Source organism: Haliotis cracherodii, unplaced genomic scaffold (genome assembly GCF_022045235.1).
Source record: "Haliotis cracherodii isolate W230 unplaced genomic scaffold, xgHalCrac1.p SCAF_20, whole genome shotgun sequence".
NCBI classification, from domain to species: Eukaryota; Metazoa; Mollusca; class Gastropoda; order Lepetellida; family Haliotidae; genus Haliotis; species Haliotis cracherodii.
Window position 1 is genome coordinate 14826857 of NW_027266276.1, and position 19565 is coordinate 14846421.

The 19565-nt window shown below is 39.2% G+C and overlaps 1 protein-coding gene across 1 annotated transcript; it reads left to right on the forward strand.

Annotated features, from left to right (window-relative positions):
* Positions 1-1752: 1752 nt before the first annotated feature.
* Positions 1753-10664, forward strand: LOC139469999 (uncharacterized). The gene is made up of 8 exons (XM_071252289.1): positions 1753-1813; positions 3102-3284; positions 4224-4373; positions 4921-5034; positions 6091-6279; positions 7456-7605; positions 9448-9561; positions 10081-10664. The coding sequence occupies exons 1-8, from the start codon at positions 1753-1755 to the stop codon at positions 10662-10664; spliced, it is 1545 nt and encodes a 514-aa protein (XP_071108390.1).
* The last annotated feature ends 8901 nt before the right edge of the window (positions 10665-19565 follow it).

The following is a 19565-nucleotide window of genomic DNA, read 5'->3' on the forward strand; positions in this document are numbered from 1 at the left end:
CCCTCGCCGAACTAGGCTGGAATTACTGGGCTCGATCTTAACGCCACCACTGGCTATTACCAGTTATGTCCCTTCTAAGCCTCTCCTATGGACCAATCAGATTCCACCTCTCGTATCACTTTTTGATTGAACTATGCATAGACTCGTTAGTCCAGCCAAAATGTAACTCCATAATACCAGCCTAGTTCGGCAAGGGTGGAAACTGGACGTTTATAGTCAGTTAACTCTCTTGCCTCGGGGAGATGTACTGAGCTATTATCCCTCCATTTCTAAAGACATCAAAATCCTCAGTTGGAACTATATGAATATAAGACAAGGTATCAACTACTAATATAGCCACGTGATATTGACTCATTGACAAATACAGAACAAGATAGTGCATTTTATTTGTATCTGATTTAATTGTCTAAATAAGTCTATTACATTACATTGTTTTTTGAATGTCTATGAGAAGGTCGTACATGCATTTCCAAAGATCACATGGTAAGCATACGTGACAAAACCATTCCCATAAACATTGGAAAGGTCTGCTAAAAGCAGACTCCATTGTAAGGTTTCGATTACATCATTGTGTTTATGAATCACTATTAAATTGGGGCGGTCGGGCAGCCTAGTGGTTTAAAGCATTGGCTCGTCACGCCGAAGACCCGGGTTCGATTCCCGACATGGGTACAATGTGTGAAGCCCATTTCTTGTGTCCCCCGTCGTGATATTGCTGGAATATTGCTAAAAGCTGCGTTAAACCATACTCACTCACTCACTCACTCACTATGACATTGTGATGATACCACGCGTTTGTGAAAAGGTTAGCATACACTGCCTCGCCTATGGCACCCGTCACAAACACATGCAAGGGAAAGTCAATTGTTCGCCAAAACCAAAAAACAGATGATACAAATGAGAATGTGAAATTGTATCAGATATCTATTTTGTCACTAAAATTTGGAAATATCCTCCACATGTCTACCATAAAAAATGAAAGCTTTACTGAGGCCTTGAATGTGGTAAACATTACTTTCTTTTCAGAGACTGTAGAACTTCAAGAAATTCCTTTGAGTTTTTGAGAATCCACATATCATTACTCCCATTTGCCTCAAATACTTTCTGTGAATATAATGAAAGCCCTTCCTTGGCTGTATTGAGAGTTCTGGCTAATCTTTGTGACTATGATTTGGTGGAACATTTGCAGGACCCAGCAATATATCTCCCTCTGTATGGATGTTTATTGAGTTTTGTAATCCAATCCTGAAGAAGAATAGACATTTTTTCGGGTTTTAGAATTAAGTCAACACTTGATGGTACTGATACGTGGTTTTGGCCGATTTCCTTCTCAGGTACCGCACTGGCGCTTTTGTGGCCTTTTTATATGTCACTTTTACCACGTTCCTCAATAACAGCATCACGGAAGTGATACTTATAATTACTTAATACGGTTTTGTAATGTTACGCCTTGTCAGTGGTAACAACTACACATGTTTCTTGTAGTACATGCAGACTTTAGATGACAACTGGCTGGGACATAATGGGTTTATTCCAATTTTGTTTCCTCTTTTCCACTTTGAGGATTCTGCCAATGAAGGCCTCATCACGACTTTCAAACATTCAACAGGTCGGCGAATGGTCGGATATTAAAATCTTTTCTTTTGCTTTTATTTATTTATGACGAGCGGTAGTATAAGGAACACAGACACAATCTATAGAAGATAATGAAATAGTTAAGTTAACTATCGTGAAATATCTTTCTTGCAGACAATGACCAGACAAATCCTTGTCATTCTTCTAATTCTTCCTTCACATGTCTACTGTACAATTGGTAAGTCACATTATTTCGTCATGTTTTCATAAAGAGTAAATGAATAGAAATACCGTTCACGTTATTTTTTCTAGGTTGAAACTGTTTTATGTTAAAGATCATAACAAAAGAAAACAACAACTTTCAGAAATTAACAAGAGTGCCACATTTAGCGACAACCGAGAAGATGTCAATTCCTACACTGCATAATGTTTGATAATGACACCTTCTGTTAACATTCCCATGATATAAACCCCACCTGTACCCTGAGATTGGGTCATGGTGTGTGGATCCACGCTACGTTTTGAAGCATACTAAACTATACATTGTAAATCGTACGGATGATCAGGCTTGTATGTTAATGGATCACAAAACTATCACAACTTGCATTGAGATGTAGTTCCAATAGATTTAACACGACTAGCAAACGCATTCACATCCATGCACGTTCATAGAGCTATTGTGAAGATACAGCCTCCTTTTCTCAAACAATAGTTACTGTTTTCGCACTTCTGGTCAGTCTGATGACAATAAAGGAGTATATAGTCCGCCCCTTTCTTATTACTGTGTGGCACCATGTCTACTTCAAAGAACGTCACTTAGGCTTTAGGGAGGTGGGGGAAAGACTTTCACTCGCCCAGATTATAGGTTGCATATTGCTTTCTGTGACATTAGAAGCAAAGAACAAATACATTATTTAGCTGGTGATTGGTAAAAGTACTTTCACTATACCTAAAGAAGCTACTTCAGGCATCATATTAGAACTTGTCAAATGCTATTTAATTCCTCGGTGTGCTGTTTATATTTTGTGTCAATCAATTCAGGCCACGTTCTTTTTCCACAGCGGAGCACTGTACAAAACATTTCAGAAATGTTTTGGAAATATGTCATCAATATTGTGTGAAATCCTCACGGTGTTTGATATAGTAATTACTGTTATCAAAGAGGTTTGAAATTAAATCCAGTGTTTCAAGTTTACAATTAAGAAGCTCTTGAATATTTATTGTCTGTATTTCGTTTTATGAATATTTGCAATATATATTTTTCTCGCTCTTTGTACGAAAAGAACACTTATATTGGTCATGGATGTCAATTAAAGGAGCAGACTTCAAAGACTTTGTCAATTATAATTTGTCAGACAAACATTTAGTAAATTGTGACATTCTTGTTTTATTTCATGCACATTCTGAAATGCACATCTTGTGATCATTATTATCATCATCTTCATCCCCGTAATACATAGTCCACTGTATAAGTTTGTTTTTGAAGACAAACATTGAGGATTAATTGTCATTATCACGTGTTGTAGATCCAGAAGTCTGCGTCAGACAGAATCCTTACCTCTTCTATCGGTGGCCAATATTTGGAGACCTAAGAAGAGATGATTCAAAGAACACAGGAAAGGTCTTGAAAGCAGTGGATAATGGGCTTATGTTGGATTATCCACCTGGTGTAGATTCCTGTGGAGGAAAATATCCAATTTGGAGGAAAGGCAAATATAAATAATATTCCTTGTTGCTATTTTTGCAAACAGTTGTATAAAAAAGGTAACGGACCCCCTTTCATGTTTTAAAGCAGTGACCAACAATACTGCCTCTACAAAACTACTATAATGTTGACTGAAAATAAAACGGAATGGGAAGTGACTGGTCTTGAGCAGCAAAAAGAAAGCCTTCTGTTTCACTTTTTAATTATGAAATGTAGATTATGCAATGAATTTATGTTTGGTACCGCCCAATCTGTTGACTGACAATGGCAGAGTACCCGGATTTGCTGTCAGGAAAAATAACTCTCTCTAACAATCTGGATAGTGCAGAAGGCTGCAGTTAGGGGAGTCTTCACATTCTCCGAAAAGTTCTGGATGGGTTCGACTAGGCAGCGCCTCCTAGGAGAAGCCCCATTCGCTGTCTGGGCTGCGTGTAGAGGGGGCAAGGGCCCTGAGCTGATGATGAGTCTAACCAACCTGACTGTGCCAGGATCACCAAAACCCTCTTTGCTCTTTCTATTTCAATCTGTACATTATAATAATAAGCTACTACTAATCCAGCCCAAACCCCCACAGTAAGTATGCAAAAAAAGAATGTCATTATTAACCCGATCAGTGTTCATTCCAATTACATTTACTACACAACCTCAACTGCATTTTAGGTGCTACAACTATTTATATTGAACATTCTCATTCTACTAGGATATCCATTCGCTACTTGGTGTACAGGGGTAAATTTCGAACAAGGGCATTTGTTGAGGAAACTCGAAATGTGAATTGTGTTAGCAGTTTCAATATCAACCTTTCCTTTGTACAGACATAGATCTGAGATTAAAAAAAGTGGAAAAACTAATACATTTGGTGTATTCCATTTACTTCATGTTAACCCCTTTGCATCCGCGCATTGCTTGCATTCGATATATCGTTTTTTATGTTTTCTTGTAGAAAAAAAAGGAAGCAATGTCTCAGTAGTATGTGTGCAAAACGAAACCAACACATGTTCCGCAACATTTGAAATTGAAACACTCGCATGCCCCAATGACGGTGAAGCCTACCGGATCGAGACCAGTGTTACAAGGAGTGTCTTCTGCCTTGGTGAGATCCTAATAAGTGTTTTGATATGGGTCTAGTTGTACATCGAGAATATAATGCTCATGTTTTCTTGGGGTGGCCCTGTGATGTACACTGCCAGAGTACGGTTTTCCACCCACAAGAATTTGTCGAGCCGTGATATAACTGAAATACCGTTCAAAACTGTGTTACGCCGAACTCTGTCCCTCATGGAAGCATGTCATGACTGTAAAGATCTTTACATATTCTTTCCGTTGTCCGCATGTGAACGTGTTCCGTTAGCGTCCTTTAGCCATGTAAGGAATCGATAGCTGTAGGTTCTAATCATGTGGTCTTCGTTCTGCGACACATTGGTCTTTCCGCCCACATGACGTTGCCACGCCGTTTACGTAACTCAACCATGTTCTCCAAAAACTCAATCGTGGTTCTTAGAAATCAGATTAGGCTGACGATCAGTACGTCATAAGATCAGTCCCATCTGATAATGATCAAAGGGTATTAGTCAGGGTAGTGTAATGTTCATAGTGTTTGCTGCATCCTAATCTTCACGATTTTCCTCATTTTGTTTCAGCACCTAACTACTGTAGGGGTAAGCCATGTGCAAATGGAGGAACATGTTATTCAGTCCGTGACGGTTTCACATGCGCATGTAGGACAGGATATACAGGTCGTACGTGTGATGGTGGTAAGTACTTCTGTATTTTCAATCACAATAACCAATGTAATTATGTCTTGTTCGTCCTATTAAATCAAACCCCAAGTGAGCGGTCGGGTAGCCTTTGTGGTTAAACTGTTGACATGTGTACCGAAGGACCGGGTTCGATTCCCTACATGGGTACAATGTATGAAGCCCATGGCTGGTATTCCCATCACTCACTCACTCAGTAAATATACACATAGGGCTAGTTGACTATTGGAAATTTGAAGTCATGCATCTTGTCATACAGTCGCGATAATAGGCTTTTGTCACTCTGAATATTCATGTATAGATCGAAATATGACAAAGGATGAGAGTTTCATTGGTCTCTTTTATTTCTTGTTCAGGGCCCAATTCCACAAAGTGATCTTAAGGCTACGACTACCGCAAAGTCATGTTATATCAGTGGAAGGGTTTGGGCTATTTGACCATTACTGAACGATCACCTTATATACCTGAAGCTTACGCTAATAATTTAGCCAAATTCCCGTGTTCTGTCCATCCAAGCACAATCTCCAATTCATATGCATCATCGATCAGCAAGGAGGGGAACACAATTTGCGCCCATAGGCATGCCCACTTCTTGCCTAAATGTTATAGTCGAAATTTCACATTGATTCTTATATGAGGAAGTCCAGCATTTCACATATTGTTTTCTAAGTAAACGGATGCTTGTATTTTTGAAAAATTGTACTAAACCTCGACAATTGAGATGTACATGGCTACCACGTGTAGTGACACATGCCTTATGGATCAAGGAATGAAGCCTTTCCCCAAGTTTGTTGTGTGGAAAAGAGGTATACAACGAAGTTCAAAAGTGTAATTCAAGCAGTTCTGGATGTGTTCCGTTATTAATGATAAAAATATAGATAAAGAAATAACATCAATGAAGAGAGATATGTTTAGCGTGTGTTTAATACGTGTAACCAACCCTACTTTGTAACACCATATTGGATCAATTATTTCGGATTTGGGAGAGTTATCCATTATCCATCCATGCTGCTTACGAACATTTGACCAAACTTGATGTAATTATGCTTGTAGACCCTTGCACCGTTTCGACAAGGATACCAGAGATAGAGAAAAGAGGACCAGCAAATGCTATTATGGGACAAGTCCAAGATAGTAGCAATCTATTGCCTGGGTGGTACGACTCCTTCAACGACACAAGAATACTGACCGAACCTGTAACTGGACCGGCATGTGGGAACACCTTTCCATATTATGTCAGAGGTTAGCACGCGCAGTTTCATTTCTGACGGTTGCATGTGACGTCAATATGTGCCAAAGTGTCCGTATTATTTACTGCTGATTACAACGCAAAAACCGAAACAAATACAAAGACAGTGTACATATATTTTCATTTCATAAAGTTGGCTAATGTTTTTAAATCCATACCACGTACGACCATGTATATCCCTTTGTACAAGAACAATAATGAAAGATGTAGCATATGCATATACCATTGAAACTTTACACTGTTCGTCAGCACGAAATCTTAAATGTATCGTTTCAAAAGAGTGTACGTCTTTATTTTCCTTGTGACTTACACGACTTTTCATATTCGTCAGCCATTGCCGTTTTTAATAAACATGGCCCTGTCTTCGGATGAATCTCTAACTTTGTCTGCTGAGGGATCATCATACAATTTATCAGTTACAATATTTGAAGTTGGTAGTATGTAAATGTTCTGTAATCGAGGAATTGAGGGAATTCCATATAAATGCGCACTGACTCCTTGATTGGATAAAACTTTATCTACACTGTCATCTATAGCCCCGAGAACACAAACCCACAGAGATGTCCTCTCAGCTAACAGACCCGGAAGGAATCGATCTGTACCCAAAGCCCCGCCTTCGCTAATGAGTGTCTTATGAATGTTGATTTTCTGGAATATATTTCGGATCCACTCGACATATTCCATTTCTTGCATAATATACCTCTTGTAGTGATGGAGTAGTGATATTTCTGTGTAAGCCAAATACCGACCGATTCAACAGCATTAAGATCGTATGGAGTATTTTGAAAGAAGTCAAGACACAATTTTTTTATGGTTTATAGAAATTAGGTATACAATTACTACAACCAAAGTGTGTATTGTAAATCGAGTTAGTGATGCTGATGACTCGAGTTCCAATATGGTTTCCTGACACCGCTGTGCGAGATGGCCAACGTGTTCTGATGTGAGCAGAATGGCTGGAATACTCATATCTCAAAAGAAGTTAAGGATCTTCCATGAAATGACAGATTAACTATAGTAATATGAAAGAGTAGCATGAAGAAGCATCAACATGAATATTTGAAATTCAATTCAGGTCTTGCCACATATAGTTTTATTTTAAGAGAGACCTACAATTTAAATATTGGGATCTTCGTTTATTAACGATAATATGTTGTCATGTTTTGCAGAGGTTAGAGGCGACATAGCAGTGACTTGTGCGGCTTCGCGGAGGTCTGATTGTTATTTCGCCTTCATGGATACACCGACCCAGAATTGCAGCGACGGTAGGCAAGTGTACAGGCTGTCAAGTCTCATTGGGGCAAGTTCGTATTGTTATGGTAAGCATACATATGTTGTACAAATATTGTGTGGCAAATGAAATTATTGGTAAATGTGATTCGAAGTCCTCACTACATTTAACTGAGTATGAATAATTTAATTGGATGTGTGAAAGAAATTCTCAGTTTCAAAGCAGTATTAAATATAACATTGAGTTAACTTGATTTGTTTTGTAAAACGACCGAGTTATCACAGCATCACACATACATCTAGTTGTAAAATGTCCTTGTATTGGCTCCATCAACGGGAGAAACGTAACGTCTATATGACAAGATGGCTGGTGTGGGATTCATTTATTTCATCATCACGTTTAGCTTATACGTACATGTACCACTACATCGTGACGTCATGACATTACGTAATCCACTATTGGGTTACCGAATATGGTAAACCATAAACATCACAATGTGAAGATAATGTTCGAAAGAAAACTCAGTTCGTCCTTGCCATGTCAAAGCGTACAGTTGATGTTAATATATATTGTCAAAGCAGGAGAACAAACAATTCCAGACCATCCGTCGAAACCCCACCTGGCGTCAAACGTTTGGCGTTCTGTAGGACATTTTCTGTCTGTTGATCATTTGTTAGGTAGGTTAGGTGAAATTGGGTTGAACGTTGCGTTCAAGTTTATTGTGATAATATAGCGACGTGCATGCACGTTTGTTTGTGGCTCCGTGTACAAGTCCGGGCGTATGCATGTTGTACAGTGCTAGGCCACTGCATGAGATACCATACCAAAGTCCAATATACATAACCCATTTTCACACAGTATCCTGACTCCGAGCCGACCAGTACTTGTTTTATCCCCTATATGCCTGTAACAACAAACACCATACTTTAACGTCGGGGATTCCCAAAGAAGCATAAATCTGATTTGGTCATTAATGGGTGGTCATGTGACCAATCAAAATGGGGGAAATGCTCTGTGATATGTATATATATATGATTGATAACACTGAAGCCATATATCCCGTGGATTTGAACATAAACTTACTTTTATGGATAATATGCACTCGAACCCATCAACATATTTTGACGTTAAGAACAAGTCAAGCAGCATATTTTGATATTAGTATGCATCCTACATCTTGAAATATGTCACCGCAGTTAGTAATTTTTCAGCTATATCACCACAGTTAGTATTACTATAGCTCTATCACCGCAGTCAGCAATATTTCGGCTATGTCACTGCATTTAGTAATGTTTGAGCTCTATCACCGCAGTTAGTAAAGTTTGAGCTCTATCACCGCAGTTAGTAAAGTTTGAGCTCTATCACCGCAGTTAGTAATGTTTGAGCTCTATCACCGCAGTTAGTAAAGTTTGAACTCTATCACCGCAGTTAGTAAAGTTTCAGCTCTATCACCGCAGTTAGTAAAGTTTCAGATCTATCACCGCAGTTAGTAATGTTTGAACTCTATCACCGCAGTTAGTAAAGTTTCAGATCTATCACCGCAGTTAGTAATGCTTCAGCTCTATCACCGAAGTTAGTAAAGTTTCAGATCTATCACCGCAGTTAGAAATGCTTCAGCTCTATCACCGAAGTTAGTAAAGTTTGAACTCTATTACCGAAGCTGTATCACTGTAGCTTTGAAATATAATATTCCAGCTGTATCAACGCAGTCAGCAATATTCCGGCTATATGACCGCAGCTGGTAATATTCCAGCTATATCACCGTTCTAAGTAATATCGCTACAGTCAGCATAGTCCAGCTGTATAACCAATAGTTAGTTATATTAGCAACGTATTAGACAGCCGTGTCACCGAACCTGGCCAGCCTCTAACTGTAAGCAACAGAGTTCTGAAAACCTATAATTCTAACCCGTGCTTCTCTATATTCCAGATGTAGATGCATGCATCAACAAACCCTGCATGAATAACGGGACTTGTGAAGCGAATGGTGGCACCTTTACCTGCATCTGCCAACCAGGTTTTAAGGGAACTGAATGTGAAACAGGTAGACATATTTCAAATCAGTTTTCAATACATTGCTCATACAATATATATGCTTAGGTTCCAAGTGAAATCGTCCTGATATACAAATTTCCTGATTAAAGATTAAAGGTCGAAGTATTCCACTTAATCAGTAACAGCTCCCAAAGATAATCGTCAAGATATATTTCAAGATGAACGGGATCCAGACTAACGGAGTTTCAATAAACCCACTTGTTTTTCTTGTGTGTTTTTTATGGACTGCTCCTAAACGTATTAAATGTATGTAATAAATATCACGAAATATCTTAAATCAGAATCAGACATGTCGCCTTGAAATACCTGGAATATTGGTGTCTGCGACATAAAACAACTTGCTATCACTTAGTCATATGTCTCAGACTTCACAGTCTGAACAGTGAATAACTCTTTCAGTTTCCGAATTACCTTCAAAGTTGCCTTGACCTCCCATTCATTGGGTTATATTAAATTGTTTGTTCGGAGTGTTTTATATTGTTATACATAACGATGTCCTATATTACAGAATGCACCCCAAAAATACTGGACCTGCTCATCATAGAGGACATTTCTACCTCTGTCAATCAAAGTGAATATGAGAAAATGAAGACCTTTGTGGTGGATGCCATGAGCAAGATAAACATAAGCTCAGCTGGAACTAACGTGGCTTTCATGGTTTTCTCGGGAACAGCTGAAGTCGTATTCCACTTGAATACATACCGTGACAACAAGGCAAGCGTCATGGCAGCCATCGGTTCTCAAAAACACACAGGTGGGAGCACATTCCTCGGGGATGCCATTGAATTAGCAACGTCAGAAGTCTTCACGGAAACCAATGGCGATCGGTCTGTCGCCGAAAACGTGGTACTCCTCTTCACTGACGGGAAAAGCAGCGCTGATGAAGATGTGAACAGTAGCATTGATGAGTTGAAAGCTAAAGCGGAAGTGTTTGTGGTGACAGTCACCGCAAAATCGGACAACACTACCGTCGACTTCGTAGCTTCTTCCCCAGCTCTGAGTCACGTGTTTCACATCGATGCTCCTGAAGCAGCAGGCAGCATCAAGAACGTCACAACGGGCGAGACATGCGCAACGATACCTCCTGTGTAAATTGCCACTTCCAAATAAATAACTTGCATAATATTGTGAGATGTTAAAGTTATGACAATACAATAGTTTTGTCATTGTTTATCCAATTATTTAACGGAGTAATTACAAACTGTATGGATAATGTATGGATATAATCTAAACATAAGACATAACGAGCAACTAGCAAATCTGCTCATAAAGACCCATTCTCTGCATTTTCCTCTCATGCACCACCATCTATGTCCAAAACAACGAGGTCACATACAGTTGAGGGAAGCACGTGCTGCGTTCGTCCAGAGGGCGTGGTGATTGCAATTATGTCCACAAAACCCCTTTTTGAAGCATACAGTATTGCATACAGGTGAAAGTTGCAGGCATTACAGCACTATGGCTGTCTCATTTGGTGATATGTTTACAACACAAAGAACACAACTACCACATGCCAACTCATACTCGGGTCCAGCGTCGTGGGGGCTGCTTTTTTAAGCATACAGTAATTCTATAACTCTCTCATTTGGTGATTTGTTGTCAACACAACTTGCTTCGCGGATTACTTTCATTAATATTGCAGGTATTTGTCAACATTTGACTATTAGTGCTTTCTCTAAATGCACATCTACTTTTCCAAAGGATGTTTTATACTTGCCTATTACAATACAACGCCAAACCTACTATAGAACTATGTGACTTTCAATAACTACATTTCCAGCCTAAATAAATTACTTCCAACCTGCGAAAACCCATTATAACTAAATTCAATAGCCTTTAGTTTTTATTTGTAAGGTTTTAACGCCGCCTTCAGAAATATTTCTGACAAATCACAGTAATGGAGTCTGGGCCGGAAAACCAGTGATTGAGACTATGAAAAACATCCTATGTCGTCGTGGTACAATAACATCAATCAAGTCACCGAGTCTGACCCCCGATCGAATTTAGTTGCATGTTTCCTAGGTCCTTTTTTTAAACTAGGTAACCACGGGTCTTAAATGCCCGTCATTATCAGTGTAGTACTGGGCAAACGGATTTCAACGTTCATCGTTTTCATGCCAGTGCTCTTATGTTATGTTAACCGATCTAATTTGGAAGCTTAGGTTTTCATTGTTTCGATGTTGCCTCACGGTTGTGCCAGAATTGCATGACGAGGTTGACAGTCGAGTTTACAATACGTACATTTCATTCATAACTAGGTTGGGCAGTGGTGTAGCCTGGTGTACAAACGTTGGTTCGTAGCGCCAAAGACACACGGTCGGTTTCCAATCTTGGTGTGGTCGCGGTGATATGACTGGAATAATTTAATAAGGGGCATCAAATCCGCTTCACTCATTATTGAACTACATTAGAGGGGTTTAACGTCGCGTCCAAGATTATTGCACTTATATAGCGACGTGCATGCGTGTGTGTGTGTGTGTGTGTGTGTGGCTGCTTGTACTAGTCCGGACTGATGCCGATTTATAGTGCTAGCTCACTGAGATACCATGCCGCAGATTAACATGAATACCCCACTCAGACACAGTATACCGACTCCGAGCCGACCAGTCCTTGTTTTATGCCGAGCGCCAGACAGGGTAACAACAAGTACTATCTTTCAACGTCTTTTGGTATGACGCGGTCGGGGATCGAACCCCGGACCTTCCGCTCTCCGGGCGGACGCTCTACCACTAGACCACGGAGGCGGTCTGAACTACATTAGAAGAAAGATATTGAAATGTTATTGTACTGGCGACTTGTGTTTCTTTTTTATCATTAATGTACGTGTTAGTGATTATTTCAACATAAACAGAAGGACAAGATGACACGAGGCTCAGCAAGCAGTTCATAACTTCAATGTCAGATAAAATCGATATTTAGGAGACTTATCCCCACCCCGAAAAATACTAAATTGTGAAACAGATTACATGCTCCAGTTGGCGGTGCCATGGAGGTCTGGTTTGTTAGCTGACTGTTACTCAACTCGTTTTTATTCAAATTTATAAGTTTACAGTGATCGCATAAAATATGTGATACATACACAGATAATTTGTATACCAATGGAATACATGTATGATATTAGAGATATTAATTGTTAACAATAAATACATCACTTTAAGTAACTAAACTGGACCAAGGCTATATATAGGTCATATAACAATGCATATTAACAAAATACAAGTATTGCCAACGTTAGGTGATCATGAATATGTTATTTCAAGCGACTGCTTATTGTAACACAAAAATAAAAACAACAATTTTTGAAATGTAAAGTCCTGTGGGAAACCTGTCCACGGCTTTATTCATTAAATTACAGAGAAAGCGATGTTTCGGAACAGCTAACACAGTTGTCAGGGATCAGGTTTGAACAAATTACCGCCCCGAAGGCCATAGGACAGAAAGTACTTCTAGCTGTGGAAAGACATCAAGTTCTAAAGACTCAACATCCAACCTGAAAAATAAACCTCAGAGAAAAGTATGCACCATAATTGGTTTTTAAAATGTGAAGTTAGTATATTCCTTATAAGGCTTACTTTCTCGTTGTAGGTGGTATGAATATATATATTCCATGAGCCCCTACTTATTTTGAACCAAACCCATTTTATGTATGTTTTCAAATGGAACACCAATGTTGGCTGCCTCTGTTCTAAATAAATGGTACTTATACAAGTCAGGATTCAACCCCAAGAAAGACACACATTTTAAGACCAATGGTGCAAAGTGATACCTTGTAAGAGGCTACATACTGTAATGTTGAAACATATAATATCAGGCCTCCTTTTAGCCTTACCAAAACGTAATTCTGCACACAGTGCACATTTGGCCACAAGGAACCTCTTTAAGTCGCAGTATGCTCCGTATCGGTGTAGACGCTCAAAAATGCAGCACATGAACAGGCAAATGCAGCATTAAACAGCAAGCTTCATAGCCAGACGAACCAAACGATTTCTAAAGCAGTAAGGAATTGTGACGAAATGTTGTAAGTAAAGGAGCTCTTATATCTATTCTTTAGGTAACATGTGAAAACCATGACGTGTGAGACATTGCAAATCGACATTGGCTGCGTTTTGACGCACCGTTTGTCGAATATCAGGCCACGAACATTTTCCAATAACATATATCCAATATATATACCGGATTTATTTGTGTAGTCAGGTTCAATGAACTATATACCACCAGTGCGTTTCTTTCTTTTTTTGAAGAGTGTATATCACTGCTTGTCAGCATAATGTATTTGGAAAGCCTGAAATGATGCAGGTCTGAACCGTTTACCTCTGTTGTGATACCCATGCATGAGCACGTGTATGGTACTGCGAAGTAAAGGATCATAATCAGGAAGAATCCGGGATCTGGCACGCCGAACAATACAACTTTGAGACCCAGGATTCGTACCACAATCACAGGTGTCTGGCATCCCCAGGGAACGCAACTTTGCACAGCGAATTGCGGCGCCTTAGAAGGCCGGGCCACCCGTACCCCGTATAGTGATATAAGGATAAGGTTAGACATGAATTTCCCTGTGAGCAACATCGTTGTTGCAAGAACCTTCATACTATACAGGACCGAACTTTATGAACGTCGAATTTTGAATATAGTCGCTATGGCTAATGTATCGCACTTGTACAACATAACAATCATACAAATACATTCTAGTATATCAATGAACCCAAAACATTCTACAGAATGCAGATGGGGTAAACTATCATATTTATTGACTGTTCGTGTGATGCTGAAAGACCGGATCATGTGTGTGATCCTCTATCTAACGGATGTTTCTTCCAGTGTCGACGAATATTGACTGTTCGAATTTGGGCTGTGATGTATTGACAATTCTTCTGAAGAAAATGAAAAGCTCTAGCTAGGACTGTAAGGAAAAGATAGAACAAATCCAAAACAAAGTGTTGTTAATTAAGTAGAATTGACATTTATGTCGCCAGCGTTAAATCTCACTCGAGAGCAGGCGATGAGCTAATGCACTGTTTGCGTGACAGACGATGACTAGTTCACAGCAGTTGGTGCGGATAGCTGGGCGCTCCTAGCACTGCGTATTAATTCTTCGTAGCAATGTTTTGAAGCAAGAAGATCACAGCCTTGAAAATTCCATAATTACTCCTTGTACACATGTTGTAACGAAGAGACATGAGACTACGAGACTACGGGAGTAGAAAACATTAACACACAGGAAAATTCCAGACCTTAAAGCCTCAGGACCAGATTAGCTATAGAGCCCCGCTCCAGAAATCGATCTTTGAGCTACGACGATCGTAAGCCTAAAATATATAGGCGTTACGGTCACATTTAGCGCGAAGATTTGGCTTTGTGGAACGGGGCGAAGCGGCTTTTCCCTAGTTCGAAACAAACAGGGTATCGACACAAGATGAAATCACAGATTAAAGAACCTTCTAGCCATATAAATACACACAGTTACATTGTGTTAAGACATGTAGAAAGTTAAATGAGATTCGAAATGACGACATTTAACTGACGAGTAAATATGTGCCAACATAAACTGATGGCTGTATCTGAAAGACGAACAAGCACATTTTTCTGAAACAAAACCAATGCGGGTAGGAGGGGGGATGGGTGTTTGGGGGTATACAGAGAACGACATACACTCTAAGGACAGGTAAACTTGTTTGTCACTTTAAACTGTTTTACTTCTATGCCAAAACAACAGTCGTAACTGGCTATTTCCAAACAAATGAGTGAGTTGGGTCTAACGCCGCTTTTAACAGTATTCTAGTTATATCGCGTGTCAGCTTAATGTGGGAGGAAAGCCCGAAGTGATGCAGGTCTTAGACGTTTACCACTTTGGTGAAACCCACGAGCACGGGTATGGTGCTGACAAACCTAGAAACATAATCGGGGCGAACCAGGATTCGAACCCACAATCACAGGTTTCTGGCGTGCCCAAGGGACGCAACTCTGCACAGCGAATCGCGGCGACTTAGACGACTGGGCCAACTGTGCCCCCCCTCCCCCCCCCCCCCCTCCAATAACAACCTCTGGGAATAGGACTAATAGAAGTCGGCAATAAAGATGTGGAACATTTGTTAAACGTGTGACTCTTGAAAAAACAAATGATCGGTACGTGAAAAGAAAACTTGCTTGAAAAATTGTGTTAATTATCAGTATAAACGTTCTAGAGGAGTAAATGAGAAACACCTGTAACGTATTTTCTGGGCAACTTGAATTCAAGCTGTTTCTCAGCAGAAAAATAACTGACCGTCTTTTACTAGTTTCTCATGTATAATGTATGTCTGTAGAAACATTGCTGAACACGTTACAAAAAATGAATGCATTATTCATGGTTTTTACTTATAAATGAAACATACCACCATTAAAAAGAGTGCTTGAACACATGATCTGAAACACAGCCATATGGTCCACGAAACGATTTATGTATTTCATCCTGAGTATTGACACTTTGAGCTCGTCTACACACGAATGCAATGGTATGTGTGTCCTCCCGATAACTGAGGTCATGCGATCAACTTATCACCATTTATCAACATGTATCAAACAAGACGTTGATGAATTCAACACCACAATATCATCACAGGTAACTCCCCATTGTGACAAAAGCAAAGTACATTTTCTAACCTGTTGGCTTTTACTATTTCCCTTTAAACGTGCTCGATTGTCTTGTATTCATTGAGATACATATTAAGGACTTAAACATGTGTTAAGGAAACATTCATTTACATTTATTCATTGAGAGGTGTTTTTCATTGTTCATGAAGAATATAATATGATTTGCGCAGCTCTGAATCTTTTCATTTTTATGTACAATATTGTCTGCAGGGATAAATCTATATGGAGTACTGTAACGACATGTTTTTGCACTCGGCGAGAGGAAAACTTCAAACACATCCAGTCGAGATTGTTAGCTATCATATTATGTAAACATTGAAAATTGTAATTATTTTCTAATAGAAAATATGATGTCAAACTTTATAAATGCTATTTATGTTCTGAAAGAAAATGTGACATTTTGCACTCTTGACATCCTTGTTAGAGCCGAATGTTAGGTATTTTTAGTTCACTGAAAATCCTTTTAATTGGAACTTTGTAGGGTTTGTATGTGTACGTGGATGCATGTGTTCAGTATAGTTATAAGATAAAACATTAGAAACAGCCTGCCAGTGGCCGTTTCAGGCTATTTCCCCAGGGGTTGGTGACAGCAATAGTATAATGTTGCAGCTAAGACTTAAAAGTTAATGTTTTGTGTGGAGTCTTAGAGGTCGTGACCGGATCAACCGCGATAAGCAGATATATAGTTGGGCGAATATGTGTGAGAAAGAGGCAGAGAGTTTTAAGATACGAAAGAAGTAAGACATGTTTCTAAGAGAGTGTAAAAAGATTGTGTTAAGGGAATAGAGGACATACGGTTTTTCAACCTGTCCGAGCTTCTGTCCGAGCCACTGTCAAAGCCACTACCCTGCAACTGTGCTGCAACTGTTTATTATATTACGACTTATTCTTGGAGTGTGTGATATATTATTCAATCATTGTGTGGATATTCAATGAGTTTATGGAATTATGTTATATGGAATTTGTTAAGTTTGAAATTAAAGACAATATTAAAGTGCTGGATCGAGTTGAAACTTTGATATACTCTATCTCACAATCCTATTGTTACCAAAGGTCAAGGTTGCAAAAAAGCTAAAACACAGCACTATCCCTGATGATTTCCACAAACAATCTACTTTGCTGTTGTGTGACTACACTGAAACCAACCTTGGGTGACGTCATGAAATATTTGCTACGAGTTGCTATTGGGCAAAGATGTGTATCAAAATAACGTTTCCTACATTATTCCCCATTAATCACACATGTAATACATTCTCCGGGCAGTTGAGACACGCTTCAAACAGATAGCACATGCTTTATACCAGATCGATAATAACTGTAAACTACGTGTTCACAATATGGATTGAGGCTCATGGGGTTTGCCTATGCTTGTCAGGTTACTAAAAGAATCGGGGGTTCAGTCTCGCTAATTTGTTTGATGCATTTCATCGTATCCAAATTTACAGACCGCCGTCATCTAGCTGAAATATTTCTGTGTGCGGCATTAACAACAAACACACAAACCATGTGTCCAAAACAGGTCAGCCAAAAATCACTAAGTTTGTTAGATTTGAACACATACGAGTAATACGACTGCAGCTTTGAAAAGTAAGAATTTGACATATCTGAACGGTTTTTCTTTCCGAATAAAAATACATTGATCTGAAGATAGAAGTTTCAGCTATAAGAGTGAGTGAGTGAGTTTATGCTTTACGTCACATCGGAAATATTTCAGCCATATCGTGACGTCAGCCAGAAGAGGTGAAAATTGAAGGGTTATCAATATGATATTCAAGTGAAAATAACTTTCAGAAATATTATGCTACTTTGGCTGAAAACGAAAGAAATGCGTTTCAGTTCTAAATTCATTACGAATGAAAAGTGATATTATGTAGTGATAACTTCAACAGGAAGCCAGTGATTGGAGCTGTTCGAAGGGTACCCCGTAACACCATGTTCACACAAACTGCAGTCAGTTAGGTCGTTGTTGAGAGTCAGTATTTTAACTTGTGTCATCACTCCAGTTTGTGAGCTCATGCAATTCTTTCTGTGGTCTCCTCCTGACACTCTGAGTGACATTACAAAGTGCCACTTATACTGACGCTGACTATCGCCCTTTAGGAGCATCCATCCCAATGACCCAATTTTCAGTCCGTAGTATTTCACGCAATTTTTAAAATTCCTATTGTCATCTGATACTTTTACTGAGATAGGAAACTATATTTGTGTAATGACAACTTCTTGTCTCCGGTAGCTGTTATGACCTCCAGTTAGGTCAGTGTTTACACATGCTGCTGTATCTTTTATATTTGTTCACATTAAGAATCATGAATTATGTCAAAATGATTCATATTCAAGTGGTCATTGTGTCTACTTTGGGCGTATTTTTATTCCATGTTTTGAACAGGACGGTTTCTACTCAACCATTCATACCTAAACTGATGGACAAAAGAAAGTAAACCGAGGTCTATTTTATGTGATTGAAAATTGAAGCAACTTTTGTCAAATTGCATGTCTATCTTACCTTCACCAATTCCTTGAACAGTTTTCAAAAAATAATCTGCGGCTGAGAAAGTTGGTATATAATTAGATTTGTTGAATGAAGACTCGAGTACGAAATGAAGTTTCTGCCACATAAGCCCGACCATTTTTGAAATGTTGACCGTAAATATGTGACGAAATAAGCAAACTTATTGATTTTCAAAGATGAGATTCCAAGATAGCCATGAGCAGTTGTGCATTAATCGAATTTACTTTTGCAAAATATAACCATGTAGTCAAAGATGACTTGACCATTAATGGGTTTCAACTATTGGCGCCAATATGTTGTCTAGCCTGTAATGTTCAGTTACGTGCCCGCCCGTCGACTATATGCAGTGACGTTCTGGGAGTTATGGTGATCCCGCCCAATATCATTACAAACCCAATCCCAAATTGTTAATTTTACCATATGTTAACGTTCTAATCGCCTGGTCCGTAACTTGAACTCTCGTGACCTCGCGAATGTAAACATGGATTTCATTGGCTGTTTGTGCTCGAGATATTAAAGCAGGTCGCGCAGACGGCACAACTATTGACGTCAGCGTGTTGGTTTCGGTAGTACTGTCCAGCAACCCTTCCAAGGCCGGGATGCAGTGGCGTACAAATAAAAATATATGAAAATATTGGCTTCCTCTCGCTGAGTTCATCCACTTTGAAGCATGCCAATTTCCCTTAAACGTTCACATTTTGTAGACGAAGCATTCCAAATCTGACCATAAACATTGCATTAACGCAGGAGTAAAGAGCTTATGTGGCAGATAATGAACATTAGCAATACCAATGACTCAGAGCGATTTCACGATATTTCACTGAACTGTCAAAGTCAAGAATGGCCACAAA

What these genes read in the sequence shown, in the direction of transcription:
- LOC139469999 (XM_071252289.1), top strand. Translation starts at nt 1,753, where the DNA reads ATGACCAGACAAATCCTTGTCATTCTTCTAATTCTTCCTTCACATGTC. An exon ending in AAGGAGTGTCTTCTGCCTTG is followed by an intron (nt 4,374 to 4,920) that starts GTGAGATCCTAA and finishes ATTTTGTTTCAG; the next exon opens with CACCTAACTACTGTAGGGGT. An exon ending in CTTTCCATATTATGTCAGAG is followed by an intron (nt 6,280 to 7,455) that starts GTTAGCACGCGC and finishes CATGTTTTGCAG; the next exon opens with AGGTTAGAGGCGACATAGCA.